General features: G+C 38.9%; 2 protein-coding genes across 7 annotated transcripts in view; one reads left to right on the forward strand and one right to left on the reverse strand.

The window, feature by feature from the left end:
- The window catches only part of LOC113118467 (signal-induced proliferation-associated 1-like protein 3), an 82,960-nt gene extending 69,126 nt beyond the window's left edge, over positions 1-13,834 (forward strand). For 2 of the 5 annotated variants that reach the window (XM_026287672.1, XM_026287674.1), the window contains 12 exons: positions 3,424-3,660; positions 3,741-3,917; positions 6,395-6,516; positions 7,214-7,326; positions 7,414-7,844; positions 8,208-8,414; positions 8,527-8,689; positions 8,773-8,965; positions 9,050-9,199; positions 10,348-10,474; positions 10,722-10,803; positions 11,093-11,239. In XM_026287672.1, the coding sequence (XP_026143457.1) occupies positions 3,424-3,660; positions 3,741-3,917; positions 6,395-6,516; positions 7,214-7,326; positions 7,414-7,844; positions 8,208-8,414; positions 8,527-8,689; positions 8,773-8,965; positions 9,050-9,199; positions 10,348-10,474; positions 10,722-10,803; positions 11,093-11,239 (2,149 nt within the window). Of the gene's footprint in view, positions 1-3,423; positions 3,661-3,740; positions 3,918-6,394; positions 6,517-7,213; positions 7,327-7,413; positions 7,845-8,207; positions 8,415-8,526; positions 8,690-8,772; positions 8,966-9,049; positions 9,200-10,347; positions 10,475-10,721; positions 10,804-11,092 lie in introns of all 5 variants that reach the window. The other 3 variants (XM_026287673.1, XM_026287675.1, XM_026287677.1) reach the window with 3 other exon arrangements.
- A 4,843-nt stretch (positions 13,835-18,677) lies between these two features.
- Positions 18,678-21,029, reverse strand: LOC113118469 (homeobox protein six1-like). 2 transcript variants are annotated; one of them, XM_026287680.1, is made up of 3 exons: positions 20,330-21,029; positions 20,047-20,210; positions 18,678-19,441 (listed from the first exon to the last, which is right to left on the reverse strand). In XM_026287680.1, the coding sequence occupies exons 1-3, from the start codon at positions 20,735-20,737 to the stop codon at positions 19,303-19,305; spliced, it is 711 nt and encodes a 236-aa protein (XP_026143465.1). In that variant the 5' UTR covers positions 20,738-21,029; the 3' UTR covers positions 18,678-19,302. The 2 variants fall into 2 exon arrangements, with proteins under 2 accessions (XP_026143465.1, XP_026143464.1); XM_026287679.1 differs by having other exon boundaries at positions 18,678-19,438; positions 20,330-20,852.
- Positions 21,030-21,271: the final 242 nt, after the last annotated feature.

Raw genomic sequence — 21,271 nt, forward strand, 5'->3', positions numbered from 1 at the left:
CAACACCCCCCACCCACACTGTGCCGTGGAACGAAAGAGCGTGTTAATTGCATGCTTCGACATGCTTGTCATTCTGTCATTCTATCTGTTTCGTTTTCCCTTGTTTGTATCGCTTTCCCTCTCAGCGGTCCAGCCTCTGTTTGTCGAGAAGTGCCAGAGGAGCAGATTGCATGAGACTGAAGCCTGGAATCTGTGAAAAAGGGGCTAAAAATAAATAAATAAAGGGGGTTTAATTAAGAAATGTGTTTGGCGTGAGGCTGACAGGGAACAGGCGGCGTGTTTAGCATGCAGTGAAAGAATATAAAGACCGTAGATGCTGAGGCATGTCTGAGCTCCTCCTCGCTCGGAAACAAAGTGGGAGAAACACCCCTCCTCCTCTTTCTCCCTCCATCTCACCCTCCCTCTCTCTCCTTCCTCTTGTTATCATAGTGAAAGAGAGGATTGGATGGGTGGAGAGCAGAAATCTGTGTGTGCGTGTGTGTACGGTTGTCAGGGCTCGTTTGTACTTCAACTGTCAGTCAGAGCCTCATGGCGCTGCCGCGGACATCCGATACAACAGTCTGGTCTACACTCGGAGGTTAGTGATGGGCTTGGAGACAAAGAGAGGAGGGATGTGAAACGCTGGAGCTCAATTGTATTACAACAATGAATTATACAGGATACTTGGACACGGTGAAGGTGTTGGACGGATAGATAGATGGATGGCAGTAAAAGAGGAGTGGTGGAGCTGAGCTGACAGCACTCTTTCAGTGATGAAGAGGAAGATTTCCAGTGCAGCAACATGAGGCTGTGCTCATGTATGTCACGCTTAGGCTTTTTCTAGCCTTTGTCCAAGTGTGGCTTCAGTCTCTTTGATTAAGAAGCGTTTATGTGTGCTGAAAAATTATTATTTCTTATGTCTTTAATATCTTGTAAAAAAGGGCTCATAATTTTCTCAATATATGGTAGGATTCAAAAGTCTGAGATCACATTGAAAATATGGGATTTTTATGTAATCCTGGAAGTAACATTTTAGGTTTGTAGAAATTTTTGAATTTTTTACAATTTGATTTTAAATATGAAATACATAAGATTTGAGTTGCACTTTATTTTATGGTGCATGCCCTTAATATAAATTAACAACATGCACTTGCTATATGATTAGTTACAATTAATTATGCATAATTTATTGTTATTACTATAGTAAGTGTATGTATTGTGTAACAAATATACTGTAAAATAGTGTTACCAAGATTTGTATTAACATTTGTACTATTACATTTTTTTTTTTTTACTATTTCAAATGTTTTCATATTTTACATTTATGGAGCCCTACACAGCATTAGGAGGGGATAAAATAGGTTTGTTTATAAATTTTTTCCCTCATTTTAGCTGAATTGTAGACATTTAGTGTCCAATTGTTAATCCGTTTAAACTCCTCCCCTTTTAACAATCGACAGCATGCTCACATTCAGATCTTGGACGGATAGAAGCACTTATTCTGTCGCTACTTTGTTTTTATTGTGACTTTAAAATGCAGTCATGACTTAATTACAAAATGGGAACAAATAAAGTCAAATTATTAATTCTTCGCCACAATAATAAATTTAAAATTAAATTTAATTAAATTTTAAATTTATGCACTTGGCAGACGCTTTTATCCAAAGCAACTTACAATGCATTCAGGCTAACAATTTTGTAATAACATGTGTTCCCTGGGATTCGAACCCCCTACCTTGTGCTTGCTAACGCAGTGCTCTACCACTTGAGCTACAGGAACACAATATAATGATTAGAACATGATCATTGGCTTCTGTTATCAAAGCAAAAATAGTTAATTCAAGTTTTCGTTCTCATTGCTATACTCATAGTTTGTAATGAAATTGTTGTGTTTAATTAAAATGTAAAATGGTCCTTTATATTAGTGGTCTCAGAGATGTTGGGCACCTTTGTAGGTGGCAGGTTTATATAATCACGTTGAGCTGATAGTTAGTATTCAGTTTACGTCCTCTATGTCTTTATCTGCCATCTATACATTCTCAGCGTGTCGGTGTAGCCAGTCATGGCTAGTTTGTGTTCCCTTGTGGTCTTCAGAAGAGAGTTTTTGGTGTATTAGACAGAAGGGCTGTGGAGTCTGGTGTGTTTCCCACTCTCCCTCCTCCTCTCACTCTCCTCGTTTCCTTTTGTCTCATTTGGGCTTTCTGACTCTTGGTTCATCTGTCTTTTACTCCCTCCCTGTGGATGGGGGATAATAATAGGTAGCAGCTTACAATAAAGATGAAGATGTATGAAATATAGATGTCAAGGGGCAGAAGGTGCTACTAGAGGAAGGGTTGGAATATCAGGTGAATTGTGCAGAATTGTTGGTTATTTTTGCTATTGGCTGAAATTTGTAAGATAGCCAGGATAGCAGTACTTTGATAGGCTTCCTAGGCTTGTAACTATATGCTACTGGAAAGATTTTGTTAAATGTTTATAAAGTCTCTGCATTTTTTTGATGAAAAAATTTTAATATAATGAAATATTGTAACAATTTAAAATGACTTTTTAATGTTTTAATGTATTCTTGTGATGCCATTAGTCTTAAGTGTCACATGCTTCTTTAGAAATAATTATATTATTTGAATTAATAATAATTTCTGATTGTTATCTATATATATATATATATATATATATATATATATATATATATATATATATATTTATATTTATTTATTTATTTATTTTTACTTTTGTGGAAATGGATATACAGTTTTTCTAGATTCTTTGATGAACATTTGTCACTATTGATTAATTGAATGCATTTTTGCTAAATGAAAGAACTGATCCTAAACTTTTCTAAACAGTACTGTAAGTTTTTAATGATTTTGTCAGGAAAGACAAATCAAAGGACAGTGACCTTGACTTGAGTCCTTGTATGAAAGTGCTGACGGTGGAGGAGGGGGAGAAGGGGGTGGCTTCCGACACAGAGTGGGTTTCAGTTTCTCATCATCATCAGAAAGCAGAGAGACCCAGAAGGATTCTGGCGCTGATGAGAGCGTTTCATCCTCATGCTGTTTGGCATTCAGTAGGGGCTAGTGTACTGGTCAACAGGGATTTGGGACTAATCTGTCAGTGAACCAGACCCGCTGTGCTCAAGTACACACTCAAATTACTGCAGAACTGTTCTTTTGAAACATCCCTTAAAATCTGTAACCTTTAACACAGGATAAAGAGTTTTAGTCTGGCACATAGGCTTTAGAAACGGTCATAATCAACCTTGTCTCACATAGCCAGACCTTTGACTTGAGACAAGCGGTCTGCTCCCATTTTAGCTTTACTTGACCAAGATCCGCTTAGTAGTGTATAAATAATATATTGTTTTGAGGTATAAAGTGATGAACTGATGAGTACTTTTTTACATATTTCAATTTGAATAATGTATGGATGACTGTGTGTTGTTAGGGGCTGTACGGAGGAGTACGAGATGAAGATGATGGAGCAGAAGGGAGAAGCGGAGCCGGTGGCTGCAGGGTATCGTAGTGGACAGCGAACCCCAGTATGGCGCTGGGACAGCCCACCTGGTACACACAGCTCTGCTCAGCGCTGGACCCCCAGCGGAGCCCCACCAGTCCCCAGCCGAACACCCAAAGCCCTGATCCCCATTCCATTCAGAGAGCCCCAACACATCTCTGCTAAAAGGTGAGGCATTTCAGCATATAGCTCAGATCTCAAGGAAACCAACTACTGGTTTCTTCTCTCAGGCCTGTCTCTTCCCACAGGCCTGTCAGTTACCCAGAGAACCATTACAGTGTGTCTCCTCTTGCCGGGGACAGAGTGATGCCGTACAGAAACCCCTCGGCTAGTTTCTCCAGTCCGGGCTCTGGGTTCATCTCCAGCGCACTGGGGGTGCCGGGACTCAGCGGACCCTTTGTCCTCTATAAACCCACTCGGGACGGGTCAGTTGTTTTGTATTTTGAAGCTTATGGCATCAATACAACACTTTCATCTGACTTGTCAGTTGTTTTAGTTCAGAATTTGAGAATTCTGAGAGATTGACACACTAAAATTCATAGATGGGCCATTCATTGGATATTTTTAAGCATTTCGACAATATGGAGATGTACACAATCCTGCCAGGGTATTATTCTGAGATAATGACCAGTAAATTTAAGATTGCTACACGGCTACTGATGGAATAAATAATTGGATATGTAATAGTGATTTGACCTGAAATTGTTAAGTAAGAAGAAAGTGGCAGTGCATACGTGAATTTAGTGCATTCACACTTAAAATGTCTAACTGCTTTTAACTTGAGTGCAGCATTTTTAGAATGCTGTGTCATGTGTGAGACGCTGAGTGGTCAATCACATGGAGAAAAACAATGGAAAAGCAGCAGTGGAATGCAGAAACAACGCCTGACAGTTTGGTCTCCAAAACTGACCATGAAACTTAACTTCCCAACACTGTTTGCTATCAGAGACGTTATCGGATCTGTGTTGCTTTCATATCTTTCACGTAACTTTTGGGAAGTGATACAGAGCAGAGCAATAAATGATAGCGAGGATAGAAATGAAGATCTTTAGGTGCTGTTTACCATCATCGGTGGGTGTGTCTGATGGTAAATGAGTCTGCGGTTGAGGCATGTATCAGCTAGACCTCGGCTGCTGCTGATTCACAAGCCTATTGTGTGTTTGTGTGTGATTGTTTATGTGTCTAATGCAGAGATCATGGCATGTACAGACTTTCATTGTGCACTATTGTGTCCTTGGTGGTTGGCTGCCCTGTTCAACCTGAGGAACTTGAATGCTTGGTTTTTTTTTAAGTTAACATACACTGAATGACTCACAATAAGACTAGGAACAAGAAAGGAAATGTGCAAAACAAATATTGTTGACCGACTTTTTTTTTTTTTTTTTTTTTTAAGCTTTTTCCTAGGCACATGCATTTATATTTAATGTAATTAAAAAGTAGGTCATTGATTAGCATATCCTGGTTGTTCTGCATCTAAATTAGGGCTTGTTCCCTCCAAACACCATCCCCATGACAAACACCTTAAATATTTATAGAGCTCACAAAGAGCTTTATTAGCAAGATTATTGTTTCTGAACCATATTTTTAAATCTGCATAAAATCAAAATGGACCCGCATTACTTTTTTTAGGACTCCTTACTAGCCATATAGTAAAATTGGATTTGGAAAGTAGGATTGACATCGAGTGGTTATACTAGGTATTGTGGTACAAATTCAAAATGTTGGAGAGGGTTTTTTTTCACCCGACCCCTTCTCAGACTTGACACCCATGCAGGTTGCCAGATTGATGAAACAAACAAGAATAAGGGCACTTGACGATGAATAAAATGAAACAAGATGCGTTTTCTACCAACTGGCAACCTGGGTTGCCGAAATACGTCATTCAGGCCCAGAACGCACATTTTCAAAGGAGAATAACTGACTGTTGCATTGATTTTCAGATAAACAAGTATGTTAACTTAGCATGTTTCTTAAATATCTCCAAACATACTATGGTATTTTTCTGCTTTAGTAGAGTCAAAATCTTACATATAGCATGTTTAACGCTTCTTTTCCAAACTTCATCTTCCTGTGAGCCAGAGATAATAATGCAATATTCGGTTTCACTTGGAAATACATTTTAATATCAAAGTCAGTTGCATCTTCAAGCTCGCACAGTGTTTACAGTTTCATGAATATGTTTACAGTTTAAAGTGCATTAGGGTGTTATAGAGAGCTGTTGGGGCACTGTGAGTCTGTTAACATTTGACACTGACTCTGTTTATGATGGTGATTCAGCGAGATGTGCTAATGAGTGCTATTATTAGCCCCATCAGATTCAGCCGTACATCGCCACTCAAACTCTCAAGCTGACAAGTGACAGAACACTTGGGTTGCAACAGATTTTGGATTGAATGTGGCATGTGTGTGATGCAGACTTTGCTGCAGGGTGTCAAAAATGACCCTGTTTGGTTTCTTAATACTCATAATGTGTTTGATTCATTGGTGCATGTACCAAAATAAAATGTTTGGATTGTCTGGAAGTACATCACAGTACAGAACAAAAGATCTGTCTGTAATTTCATTTCATTCTGACTTCAAAGTCTTTATCTGCCTCTGGGGCATCTTTCCTTTTTTGGCTTTTGTGTCCAAACTCCCCTTCAGCCACCTGTCATATACAAACCCTTTCTACAATCAAAAACACTCTGATGACTAAAATCCTATCCCTTGTTTTCTGTGAACAGTGTTTCATGTTGACTTTAAAACTGCTGTAAGCATTTTCCACTGTTTTGCTCACTCTAACCACATCGTTCTTCCAAATCCCTGCTCTCCAATAAAATACCAGCCAACCTGAATTTAGCTGGTTAACATAGATTAAATAAGAATGTATTTAATGACATGTTAATATTTGTTGTGTGTGTAGGTTTGGGTCAGTCCAGCGGCCTCTCCAGCCATTTGATCCACACATTACAGTCGATGTCTCGAGTGGAGAATCATCATCTGGTTTCACTAGCCAAGAAAGCACGATGGAGCGCAACAAGTCAGGTAAACAAACACGCATAATCCAAAGACATTTAAGGGGAGCCAGTCTTTAAACAAAAACGGCTGTAAATGTGTTTGTGTACCGCCCCATCACTGAGTGCCCTCTGCTGGAGACACTGGAAATATAGGCTTCTTTACAAAAACCATTGGGTTTCACTGGAGATCACTGCTCTTTATTCAGGCATTAATTGAGTCATTTTCTTTATTGAAATAGAACAAAATGTAAATATTAGACGGACAAACTCTAACTAGAAATAATCTATCTGAAATAAATTAGATTTATTCCAATAATGAAGTCCAATAATAAAATTAAAACTGAAATAGTAAAAAATAAAAAATACTAGTTAAAATAACCAAAGCAAAAAATTACTGAAACTTAATCTAAAATTAAAATGAAATAAGTTAAAATAAAAGCTAATTTCAAAATATTAATAAATACTATAATAGTGTGTGTGTGTGTGTATGTATATATATATATATATATATATATATATATATATATATATATATATATATATATATATATATATATATATATATATAAAAATACTAAAATAGTCTGAAATGTATCTTTAGATGTTTATATAACATTCTAAAAAGAAAAATTATTGCTTTGGTTTGAAACTTTTAAAGTGCATGTAAACAGTTTTGTGTCAGTGTGAATTGGACTTCACTCCTCTGGTGTTTTTGCGTTGGACAGAGCCTATGTGGCATGTTCCTGCTTCATCACGTGGTGTGTCAGTGGGCTCAGCTCCGAGAAGACAGACTCGACAGGACGTTGCAGGGAAGGACTCTCCAAACCGCCACTCTAAGGTAAGAACTCATCCTCATCAGCTCAACCAGGAAGTAGTTTCATTCGGCCCTTGTGTACTGATCACTCTTCCTCCTGCTCTCTCTCAGGGTGAGGCACACTATTCCAGTCACTCCAGCAGTAACACGCTCTCCAGCAATGCTTCCAGCAGTCACAGCGACGAGCGCTGGTTTGACAGCGTGGGAGGTGTGGTCTCTGGTGCCCTGAGTGACCCCTCAGACCCCGACCCGGACCATATGGGCAAAGGAGGCTCCAGTGACAGTGGCATCGATGCATCTCTCTACACGCCAAGTCCCAACACTAAAGGAGCCAAACCTAGCCGCAGCCTTGCAGGAACCCCCCATAAACCTTTGCATGGTTCTGCTACCTACAGCGGCTTGCAGGAGCTGTCCGGAGCGGGAGGAGAGGGTCGCCGCAGGGAGTCTTCACCCATCATTGCATCTGCAAATCAAAGCAAGAACTATCGCACCCGCACATTCCCCCCTCCTGGATCAGCCAACGTCGACAACTTCAAACCAAGGTATTGTATTTAATCTGAAATGGATACACTTTTTTTTTTCTTCTTTTTTTTTTTGGAATTTTATTATTTTATTTAGCAACAATGCATTAAATTAATTCTAGGACCAGAAAGAACTGTTGTATACAATGAGTTAAAGGTGAAGTACTACAATAAAAACTTTTGAATGCTAGTGTATCTTGATGGATATAGTGGAGCACAGCACACATATGGGATAATTCAGGTGTGGCTGACAAATATATGTATAATAATACAAATATAGCATGGATAATAATACGTTATGCATGTTATAAATGTGATTTTCAGTGTTAATAATCCTGACCTACCAACATATGAATTGTGTGTATTTTTGTTTCTGGGATTTAGGACCTGCTATACCCCTCAAGGCTACAAGACCCCTGCTGTGGCCGATAAACCCCGGCCTGTCAGATCTTCAACAGTCACACCCACGTCAGGCTCCGCCCAGCTTTCAAACTCCACCCCCAAGTCGTTAAGTAAAACCAAGAGTGCATGGCAACAGGAGGAGAACAGCGCAGCAACCAGCACCACCTCCACTGACAGCAACAGCAACAAGTATGTGTTTATGAAATGTAGATTTCGTGTTCATGAGAAGGCTGATGGATTCTGAAATAGATGCATGACGTATTTAAATCCTGGTCCTGATTATTCTTGTGTGTGCTTTCAGGCAGGTGGATATGAACAGTAAGAACGTGTTCGGACAGCCCCGGTTACGTGCCTCTCTGAGGGACCTGCGCTCACCACGCAGATCTCACAAAAGCACCATTGAAGACGACTTGAAAAAGCTCATCATCATGGACAACCCTACAGAGACACCATCACGGGATGGGGTAAACAAATACTAGAAAGAGACGAGGACAAGAAGACAATCAATCAAACTCATTTGTTAATGTGTGTTTGTGTTTCTCGACAGTCTCCTCACCGGACCCTGCAACGTACTTTCTCTGATGAGAGTCTGTGCAGTGGACGGAGAGACTCTAGTTATGCAAGCACGCCTCTTTTTGAAGGACAAGTGCCACCCAGTGACCTTCTCTTCACCTGCACGCTGCCTACTCGACGCCACGGACACAACGCCAATCATGGAGCCCTCGTGCCTAGTAAGAAAGGTAAATGTCATTTTCTGGTTATAGTGAGCTGGTATGTCTTTACTCGTTCTCTGCTGATAGCTTTGGGGTACACTTTTTTTGCAGTACCATTGTCTGCATCAGAGTTATCTCTGACTGAGGTGAGGGATAAGGTCCCACCTCTCAGAAGACTGGACCCTGGACTCATGCCCCTTCCTGACACTGCCTGTGGTCTAGAGTGGTCCAGCCTCGTCAATGCGGCCAAAGCATATGAAGGTATGAGGATGTGTTCGTCTGACACCACTGATTCTGATGTCAAACCAAGATACTTTAAGTTATGGAAGCCCATTTTATGTTTTGGTTAATCATAATTATTCCATAAAAAGTACATACAAAAAAAACTTTAAAGTTGATTACCGTATTTTTCGGACTATAAGTCGCACCTAAGTATAAGTCGCATCAGTCCAAAAATACGTCATAAAGAGGAAAAAACATATATAAGTCGCACTGGACTATAAGTCGCATTTATTTAGAACCAAGAGAAAACATTACCATCTACAGCCACGAGAGGGCGCTCTATGTTTTCAGTGTAGACTACAGGAGCACTGAGCAGCATAGAGCGCCCTCTCTTGGCTGGAGAAGGTAATGTTTTCTCTTGGTTCATTTCTCTTTGTTCATGTCAAATTAATTTTGATAAATAAGTCGCACCTGACTATAAGTCGCAGGACCAGCCAAACTATGAAAAAAAGTGCGACTTATAGTCCGGAAAATACGGTATTACCTTTTTTTGGAATTTTATTTAACTCTTCCGGCTTTAATGCAAGTAGGAAACTTTTCTTAAACAAGTAAGCTTACTCAGGGACTGGTTTAGTAGGATTTTACCTGAAAAGATTTTAGATTTTTTTTTATCATATGTTCATTTAAAAAATCTATTATAGTTTTATTTACTGTATTTGTGTCTTTATTTTATGAGATGGCAATAAAAAGAATGAAATACTACTAATGTCTTTTTGACTATATCTCATTACTTAAACATTTTATATCATAATTCAGACTTTTTATCTCAGTGGCAATTTTTACTCTGAGTTTGACATTTTATGTAATAATAAATGTTTCTAATTTCAACATTATTACACAATTGTGTCTTTTTATCTCATAATTGCAACTTGTCTCATAATTATAAACTTTTTGATTATGATTTACCACGGTCTAACTTTTTCTTATGTGGCAGAAATGGGCTTCCATATAAAGGTGATGTCATTTTCAATGTACTTGTTCTTAGTATGCACTGACTACAAGTAAGCCTCTTTATGGTTTGCAGACCATTAAGTTTGTTTTGTTCTTCAGTATAAAAATACTTAAATGAGAAAACCATTGTAATCTAAAAGACTGAATCTATGTTGCTTTTTTGGGTTGTTTCACAGTGCAAAGAGCGGTTTCTTTATTTTCATTGTCTGAGTCCCACGCGGGCGGCAATGAGTTGAGACCCGTCATCAGCCCGGTGCATTTCCACACGCCACAGACTCCCCGCACCACTCCTACTTTCAGCGGGTGAGACAGACAAACAGACACCTGTTCTGTATATACTAGCTCTTCCTCTGAGTTCTCTGCAGTGTAGGGTTTGTTAACAGTAGTGTTACACCACAGGCACATTGTAAGCTCTGAAAGTCTGCATGAAGTTTGCTTAACCTCAAATCAACTCCTTCTTTCAGTAACGGATTAAGTATTTCAATATTTGGAATAATAATTTCTATGCAAGGAGACTGGGATTAATTTATTTTTAATTTGTGTGTTGCAGTGAAGAGGTTCCCAATGATCTGTCTGGGCGTCTAAATCATCTGGAAGTCATGCTGAAACAGCTGAACAATGATCTGGAAAAAGTGAGTTAGACTGAAGGAGCCTGACCAGTGCAGGACAGGTTCACTAGGGACGGGGATTTTGAATCATTGTGTTGTGTATTCAAACACACAGAGTAGTCAGCTGACCATGGTCACATGACTACAGCTGTTTCTGTCTTTATTTAAAGTCTGCACATCATTTGTACAGTTCACCCTGGCCGATAAAATGGACGGTTCTCTTTAGAAATTCAAAATGAAAGAAAATATTTTTTCTGTAATTGTTTCTCTCCTCCTTTTCCCTCGTCTGTTCCTTCCTGTCCCGTCCTCTCAGGAGAAACAGGACAAGGCGACGTTGTTAGCAGAGATGGCTAATCTGAGGCAGAACAACCAGCGCCTGCAGGAGGAATCACACTCAGCCAGTGAACAGCTCCGCAAGTTCAGCAAACTCTTATCCTCTACCATCCCCGAGAGGAAATAACTCTTCCCTTTCACTTGAGAGAAGATGAGATCTGCCTAACAGCTCATTTACTTCACAGTCTCGTATTGTCCAGTACACCCACTGTCCCGCTCGCCCTCATCTAGATCCTCACCACACACCAAACTGTGAGCTTTACCAAAGTGTGACTGAGGGAAACCCAAATCTCCCTGATGACCTGAGACTTGAAATCTTCAACCTAAAGCCGGTACACAAGTACAAGTGTCTATTTTTAAACAAACACACGATTCCTACCTTGAAACGAGCAAGCTCCTCATCCGATCGAACTACTTTCGGGACTATTTTCTCATTGTAGATTTATTTTTGTACTCGACGAGTCGACACTAAGCTTGAGCCAGTAAAACGGAGAGACGCTAAACATCAGAGAGGCCTGTTAACTGCACAGTCAAATCAACACTTGAGCCACGTGAGCGATCCTGCCTTGCCCAAAACCTTGAGAGAAGTCCCGGTACTGTAATTGTGAGGGAGAAGGAATGACTCACAGATAACATGTCACTGAAAAAGTGTAATTCTATATCGCATAATCTCATATGCAGGTACATCGTGTTCATCTCTATAATTCAAACCATCCTCATCTCAGCTGATTTATCCTCCAACAGACTTCCTGTAGTGATTGAAACTCTGCAATAAAGCCTCTGTAGATGGAGAACCGCCGCTTTCTGACCAGTGAAACCAACCACTACTAAAACTGTGATGTTACACCCCAAGTCTTTGATCGGTTCCTCCGTGCGTGGACACCGGTCAGTCTTTAAGTCATGTGACAGGAAATGCCACTTGCTCTCTTAAGTATGGTTTTGGCATAGCACTGTGTGTAAACTTGGGCTGTTAGATTTTGACACTTTATATATATATATATATATATATATATATATATGTATGTATATGTATATATATGTATGTATATGTGCAAAGCTGACACTAAGAAACCCTATTCAGCTGTGTTCCATACAGACTCTATTTTTCTATTTGTATTTAGTTCAGGTTTATCTGGTGAAACGACTGTTGGCAATAGATAGACAGATCATCGTGTTTACATACTAAGACGATCCACACTGTACTCTATGTTATGCGCTCTAACCGGAATAACAGTCAGGCTGGATCGGATATGGTTTATCATGTACCCCGTGTTACTCTGTACATGTCTGCCTTAAAGTGCTCAGCTGTGTTAGAATTCACCACTCATATCAGCTCTCTCAATCCCTTTAACCTGCTGCGACTGGAAAAAATATCTCCTCCTCTCTCAGGACCCGTAAGCTGCCCTCTCGGTGACCCGATCTGTTCATCTCTGACATATTTATTCACGTCAAAACAAAGGCACTGCAACAGTCACTCGACTTTATACTATAAGTGAAAATATAAGGTGTCTGCTTTGCTCAGACAAACACCGACAACTATATACATGCTTATGACAGTGAATAGCACTGTAAAACGCAAAGGTTTTTGGTTATTTATGGGGTGAGAGATTCAAATTAGATTCATTGCAGCTGTTTAGTAATGTGACTGTACAGACAGTGATTTTATACAAAGCTTTGAACTGCTGACATCTAACACGCTATGTGTTCTCCCAACAAGGGAAATTCCAACCAAAACATGAACATTCTTTCATTTTCTCACCCTCATGTTGTTCCAGAGTAGTATGACTATATATTTCTTCTATGGAACAAGAAAGAAATTATTCTGAAGAACTAAAGAGCTTTGGTTCCCATTGACTTCCATTGTGTTCAAAGTTCCAGAGAAGAAAGCAAGACATACAGGTTTGGAACAACATGAGAATGAGTTTTTGGGTGGACTGTACCTTCAAATATAGGTCTGTATACATGTGAGAAGCTTTTATTTATAAATCATCACTCTGGACTTCAAATGACACGAATAATAAGCTCATTTCATCCCCACTGTTTTAGATCACGTTTTACAGGTTTGTCAGATTCTCATCTCATTGCTGTGACTACAAGATCTTACTGTGTGTTTTTCAGTCCGTAAATTGGGAGGTTTTTCAGACTCACTCAGTTCTGGGTTACTGTATGTTTGTTTGATAGTTGGGTGGAGGTGTTTTTAAGTTCTTTCAAATTTTTATAAGGTAAATATGAGTAATATACTTGTGAGAACATCTATGTGCATCTGTGTTGCGCATTCTTAAATCATGGCAAATTGTATAGTCCAGCTGTAATATTTGAAGGTTTATTTTTGTGTAATATTTTGACTATTTATTTTGATTATTTTCGTTCTTTTTTTTAAATACAGAACGTCAAATTCAAGGTGAAAATTACAAGATTTGGTAACATTATTAGAGGGTACTGAGTTTGTCCTTTATATTTTGTTTGATTCATGATCTTTTGTACAAAGCTGATTTTATGCTTTTATTTCTATTCTTTTTTTTTTTTAAGAAACATTATTGTAATTCATCTTTTTGTCTCTGTTTCCATTAGCTTCGTGCATGAAACAGTGGCTTAATTCCTCGTTTAACTATTGATAACTGATCAATCTTTCAGTTTCTTTGGGGGATGTGTACATTTAATATGTGTAAATTATGTTTTCATTATTTTATAAAAAAAATATTAAAATATTTCATAATGATAACATTCTTGACCATTCATTTTATTTAAATAATATTTTATGCTACACTGGAAGAGCAAAGACACAAATACCGGTTCATTCATAATTTACCCGTTCTGTTGTTAAGTCTGTTCACTTTATAAAGAATACAAGTCTAAAAAGTTTATTTATTTAAATAAAGCTTGCAAAATAATAATAATAATAATAATTTTACTCTAAAATGAAAATTGTTACCCTCAAGTTGTTCCAGCTGTATGATTTTCTCTCTTCTAATGAGCACAGAAGAAGATTTTGAAGAATGTGGGTAACCAAACAGTTTCTGCTCCCCATTGACTCTCATAGAATTTTATTTATCATAATAACCAGAAACTGATTAAATGATGACAGGTTTTCACTTTTGGCTGAATTATTCCTTTATTACCTAAAACCATATCAATGGCACCAATTTTATATAAATTATGCCCTACATAGAACAACAGCGCCCCCCACTGGAACAAGAGGTTGTGTTGACTGTAATTACTTGCGCCCTCTGCTGGTCATAAATGCGTATAGCACGATAAATAAAAGGCATCCTTAATTTAAGGTGGGAAATCAGTCAAAATTCAGAAACAATTATTACAAAATATATATGCTTTAAATGGTGGTGTATAGATGACAATATTAATAATGAGATATTTTAATGCATATATTAACAAATATTTTTTTTATTGTTTTTATTTATGAATGAATGAGAGACAAATTTATTGTTGTGCATGTATGAAGCTTTGAATGCTAGGATAATTACCAGGGTTGCCAGATCAAAAACAAAACAATAACCAGCCAGACCAACTGGTTCTCAAAACAAGCTCAGTCAAATTTCGGGAGAAAATGGTTATCAAATATTAATGTTCTTGGGAGTCTAGGCCTACCAAGGTATCCCGTCTTGGTCGACATCATGTTCCAGAATCCGGACCAAAACAAAAAAAAATGGTAAAAAGGTATGGCAACTCTGGTTATTACAGACTTTTTTCCTTTTTGTTTAAACACTGTTCTAAACAAACACGAATTAACAATAAATAAATATATTGTTCTTTATTGTCTTAATGCGAATTCATTAACATTTAATGTAAAGTGTTATCTTAATTTTAATAACTAATATATTTACTTTTATGCCAAAAAATCATTAGGATATTAAGTAAAGATCATGTTCCATTAAGATATTTTGTAAATTTCCTACCATAAACATATCAAGACTTAATTTTTTATGAGTAATATGCATTGCTAAAAACTTCATTTGGACAACGTTTTTTTATTTTCTCTTTTTTTGCACACTCAGATTCAAGATTTTCAAATAGTTGTATTTGATATTGATATGAAATATTGCCTTAACTATACATAAATGGAAAGCTTATTTATTTTCAGCTTCAGCTATACAATAGCTTCGGTTCAGTGATAACTGTTGAGTGTATCACAGCCCAACCCACATCAGATGAAACCTCTCATACAGCTTCTGTTTAGAGTTCATTTCTTATTAACTGGTTTACGGTGTCACTGCTCCAACAAGACAACTCTCGAGTCAGGCCCCCACTGATTTTTTGGCTACATTTGTTCAGTTAATTTGTGTTACCTTGTCAGATTTTGTTATGTCCCACTAAAAGAGCAAGTAGTACAATTCACCAACGAAAAAATGTTACCTTAGGCTGATGATACATGGGGCAACCTTTTTGAGCAATGTTGCTTGGGCACTTTCCCGCTGAGAATAGGTAACCAGTGTTGCCAACTAATTTGCTAAAGGAAGGTTGATTTGTTGCTAAAAGACAATCACGACGCAAAATTGTCACTACATCAAATCTCAGCAAATAATATATGTTTATGTTAATTTAGGTTTGTTCGTAATGCATAATAATATATGTTAAAATATAAATAACTTTTTATATACAATTAATTATTGAACATTTACACATATTTGAACAATTACAAGTTACAAGTTGTAAAAAAACAAGCGCCTGTCGCTTAAAGATGACGTGCTACCTCGACGTCACCATGGCGAAAGCGCAGTCAAAAGAGGCTGCAGTGGACTACAACCCTTTCCCTATGCTACAACCGCATTACACGCCAGAATAAAAGAAGAATACTGAAAAGGACGACACAGCCTTTGTTAGTTCGACATGCATAAGCATTATAAACATATTATAAACAATTATAAACATCTAGCGAATTCAGACGCGAGAGGAATGTTACTGTTGATGATGTAGGTGGTGACTGCTTTCTAGGGCATCCCTGTTGGCATCTTAGTTATTTTTTAACAAATATAAGATCGCTTTATAGACGTGAAATGTGACGTTTTGAAAGGGAAAGGTAATGTTTGTAGAGTAAAAGTCGTCTCTGGTTCTTATTTACAAGAGGACCTGAAACCGCTCGGGCTGAGTATTCGAATGAAAAACACTTTAGTAAAATATTCCCCGTTTCGTTAGGCTCTGAGATATCTTATAAATGCATGTTTTATAGCATCAGCGCGACAACTGACAAAGTTGGCCGGTTAAAGTACTGACGTGTCTTGTGGTGAGCGGGCAGTGCCGAGGCTGGAGGGACACGCCTGCCGTCAACAGCCCGCCGAGGAGCCAAAGCTGTGCACGTTGATAACGGACACGCGCTGGCAGGATGCGACCCGCTGAGAGCACCGGGGACTGCAGTCAGAGCGTACGGCGGGTAACGCCTCAGCCTGAACAATAGATGTTCTACTGCTATCTAAACTTCTAAACTTTCTAATAGCTGATTTGGAGAAATTCACCATTACATCACCTGCTCGCCAATAAATCCTCTGCAGTGAATGGGTGCCGTCCGAATGTGAGTTCAAACAACTGATGAAAACATGACAGTTATCAACCCAACCCCAGTTAATAAAATAACATATTGTGAAGATAAAAGTAAATGCTAAAATATAGTAAATTTCACTATATTGCTTTCTCCAGTTAAAATGTAATCTCGTCTGAATCAAGAATATATATATATATATATATATATATATATATATATATATATATATATATATATATATATATATATATATATGAACTTGTAAACAGTGCTTGATTAATTTTATATATATATATAATTAATCAAGCACTGTTTACAAGTTCAAAACACCATTACAGGTCTAAACAGATGTGTCGGTAGATTTTGATGTCAGAACCACAGTGGATGGACTTTTTCAGTGAAGAAAGCATTATTATGGATTATGGACTCATATTTTGGCCAGAAGCATTGGTTTAAAGTTAAAAAGCCTTAATGATGTATTTATTTCTTAGAAACATGCAGCTTTTCACATCACAAATTTTAATTGATAGACTATTGATTATTGTGATGTTTTTTTATCAGCTGTCGGGACTCTCATTCTGATGGCACCCATTCACTGCAGAAGATCTGTTAATGAGCGAGTGAAGTAATGCTAAATTTCTTCAACATTTTTACATCTTAGATGGCTTTCAGGGTGAGTAAAGTTTTTGCCATAGTTTGTGCTATTATCTTGGAGCAGGCCACTGATCTGGACATTGAGTTTAAAGTTCTAAAACTGCAGGTAGATCACAATCATGAGGAAGAGGGTTCTTCTAGATTCAGATTCCAAACTCAGTTCTGGAGCACCGTGTCCTGCAGAGTCTAGCTCCAACCACAATTAAACACACCTGAACCAGCAAATCAAGCTCTTATAGGCATACTAAAACCTGTGTTGAGGCAAGTTGAAAGTGAAGTGACATTCAGCCAAGTGTGGTGACCCATACTCAGAATTTGTCCTCTGCATTTAACCCATCCGAAATGCACACACACAGAGCAGTGAACACACATGCACACGCACACGAACACGCACCCGGAGCAGTGGGCAGCCATTTATGCTGCGGCGCCTGGGGAGCAGTTGGGGGTTCGATGCTCAAGGGCACCTAAGTCGTGGTATTGAAGGTGGAGAGAGTACTGTACATGCACTCCCCCCACCCACAATTCCTGCCGGCCAGAGACTCGAACTCACAACCTTGCGATTGTCAGTCCGACTCTCTAACCATTAGGCCACGACTTCCCAGCACTTACAGTGCCCAGCACCGAGTTTGGGCACCCTCATTCTAGATGATTTCTGAGAATCACATGTAAACATATTTAACAAGAATCAGCTGCATCACAGTGCTGAATTAAGCCTCAATTAATGTACATCATTATGAGATGGTGTTGGTGTTTTCTGATGAAGGGGAGGCATCTGAAGAATGGACAGAAACAGACTCTAGAATCCTGACCATCTTCGTGGCTGAGTATCTGAGCCTTTAAACATGATACAGCAGACTGTAATAGTAAGAATAATAACAAAGCCATAGATCAAAATGACCAAAGAGACACATAGCATAATGATGTGTTTATTTGGAGTATGAATGGTACATGCTTTTTTCTGCTGAAAAGAGCCATATGCCATAATAGCACAAACACTCATGTTACAGCAGCTGTATGAGCCCTAATTTCATCCTTTAAGAGACCGTTAGACCATAAGTTTGCGATTTCATATTCATTTGATATGAATTTGAAGTGGAACATTTATTGACTGTTTTCATTTAGCTCATTAATCCTCATTTGTACAGTATTTGCTGATGAACTGCAATTCAAATGCTGTTCATTCAAGCTGTGGGGAAAGGCAGTGGTGGTGCACTTTACAAGAAGGTCAGTATACAAGATTCTCTCAAGAAGACATTGAGAGACAATTGTTTTAAGAGTCTGTGAGTAGAATTGAATGTGATTTTTTTACATTCCTTAGTCATTGAGCGATTTACATTATGAGCCAAAAGACCACATCAAGGGTCTAATGGATATTCGTAATAAACCTAAAGAGACACTGGATTTGAGTCTATTTATTTGTATTTATTTATTCATGAATTATTCACAATGAGATCAATGACACGCATTTAGAAAGCAGAAAGGGTGAATTTTGATTTCATGCAGAAATCTTAGAGAAGAGAATGTGATTCAGTTATAGCAATGAAACAAGATGTAGCGTTAGGAGCTGCCACAAATAATAAAAAAAAAGAAGATACTTTAGCATTTTTAATTCAAACTTTTACTAGTTTCATAAGTGAAATAGTAGACAAGTCCTGAAATACAGTATGGATTTAAGCACAAATGTTAGGGTGCACTACAAACATAACTACAGAAAGCCGAAATGGCATTTGCTGCCAGCTGTAATGATGCTCTGTTTTGGTTTAAAAGAGCTCAAGTTTGACTTTGTAGAAGGTGCTGTAAGCCAATTCAGCCATTTTGCTAACCTACGCAAGACTGTCAACCAACCTCAAGTCAGAAAACACAACTGCATAAAAGGCTCTCTTTTATGCTGCTTACAGCGTCTGGAGCTCACACAGAGACAGCTGTGACTTACAAAGACACTTATTTCAATTATGTTGTCTTTCCAGGTAGATGGAATAATGTATAAAACAAATCTAAATTACAAAACTTTTTTTTTTGACTTGTATTCTATTTCATTGATTTCAGTAGTGTGCTGGTCCCAGGTGGCGGAGAGGGGGCGGGTGGGCAGAGAGCTGCTGGGAGCAGGAGAAGAGTGTGCTGGGACTTGCTGGCGGTGAGAGCTCCTCATCAGAGCTCAGAAACGCTCCTGCTGAGGTTCTGCTGAAACATAGGAAGAACTCGGATATAAAACCTGAAATATGTCAAACTGAGATCATATATGTAAACGGATTATTGAAGATTCTTTTGGTTTTTGACTCATCCAGCAGAGGGCAGCGTGGAGCCAATCAAAGGAGACGATAGGAAGCTGCTGCTTTTCATTCAAAGCGTCTAAAGCAGTGGTTCTCAACCATTTGGAAAAAGATTTTTATGCTCAGAATTCTACCCAGTCAAATATTTTACAGTTTGCAATAGAAATATGCGTTGCCTATTAATTATAAGTGCCCATGAAGACTTTTCCAGGCCTAGAAATTTCCAAAAAAGTTTCCAAAGGTGTCAATTAAAATAAGTTTATAAATCTTTAGTTGATTAACATAATTGAATGCTTGGTTTCTCTTATTTTAGATCATTTAAAGTCATTCTGAAGCAAGCCCCCTGGTTGAGAACCACAGATCTAAAGCCAAACATTTAAAGCGGTCTACTTTAAAATGTCAGATTTAATTCAGTGTGTTGCTTGCGGTTTCTTATTTGTAAAATTAACCAGCAGTTTCTGAGCGATCTACTATGTTTGTCCCCTGGAGCATGTAGAGTGAGGGAGCGTTTCTTACCCCTGCCGGCTGGTCGCAGCTCTGTCCCGCTGTCGTCGGTTCTTGAACCAGTTGCTGACTTGTGTAGCAGTGAGTCCCGTGGCTGCAGCCAAATCTCGTTTCTCTCGTGGCGAGGGGTACGGCTTTCTGCAGTACCATTCTCTCAGTACACTGCGAGACTTTTCCTGCGAGCAAAGGATGCAACCGAAAGCTCTTGAAACCACTCCCAAAAGGAAACAAGATTATTTTGAGACTCACACACAGATAAATCAGTGCTCTCTGATCCACCAACAGATTTAAACACCTTGAAGCAGTAGCTGGTCTCCTCTCCATCCCAGATGGTACGAGGAAGAGGGAATTTGCGGCGGATGCGGTACTTCCCCACGGCCCCAAGAGGGCGGCCCCTCTGCAATTCAGCCTCCATGTAGTGAGCCCGGAGCCAGAGCTGCTGGAGGAGAGGGTGACTGCGTGGGGAGAACGTGTTCTCCTCTAACAAGCTGTAGAGCTCAGCAAAACGACAGTGGTGGAAGGCGACCGCAGCCCGCGCTTTCAGCACACTCTCTTGACTCTGAGCCATTCCCAAATACAAACTGGATGACGAGGAATTGGAAGGGAAAGAGCACAAGAACGAGGACAAGCGATCCATGCTTCCACTCTGGAGAAGAACCTCACAAACACAGGCCACCTGCTCTGGGGAGAAGCCCATCGCCATGATCGGAACAAGGATGATTGAAGGTCCCACAAGGGATGAAGAGGAATTGGTCTGCAAAACAAGTTGTAAATCGTCCCACCTAAAAGTCCATTCGAGGGGACACCCGAGACCTGTTTCAAAGCCAATAACGACAGCAAGCTCCACAAGAAGACTGAAACCTGCAGAAGAAGTGTGCAAAATCAAAGTACCTTCTGATTTGAATGCAATGTAGAGCGTATCAGGTAAAGGGGATCTCACAATAGCCTTTTTGTTCTCCAGTGACGTGCTAGCCAATAAGTGCAGCCGATGAGTGTATCAGCTTTTTGGTTTTAGCTGGTTTTACCTTCTCCAGCCACAAAGACCCGCCCAGACAACTTGGTACATGCAGGTAATCGGAGAGCATAGGGGTTAAAAAAACAGACAGGCACCAACACACACGCACACACAAACCTTTCAGTCTAAGTGTTGTTTGTATTTGTATCAATTACCTGGGGAAGATGTCAGGTGCACAAAGCAGCTTATTTAAATATGAAGGCAATGTTATTTCCTAATCAA

Source organism: Carassius auratus, chromosome 18, assembly GCF_003368295.1.
Source record: "Carassius auratus strain Wakin chromosome 18, ASM336829v1, whole genome shotgun sequence".
In the NCBI taxonomy this organism is placed as follows: Eukaryota; Metazoa; Chordata; class Actinopteri; order Cypriniformes; family Cyprinidae; genus Carassius; species Carassius auratus.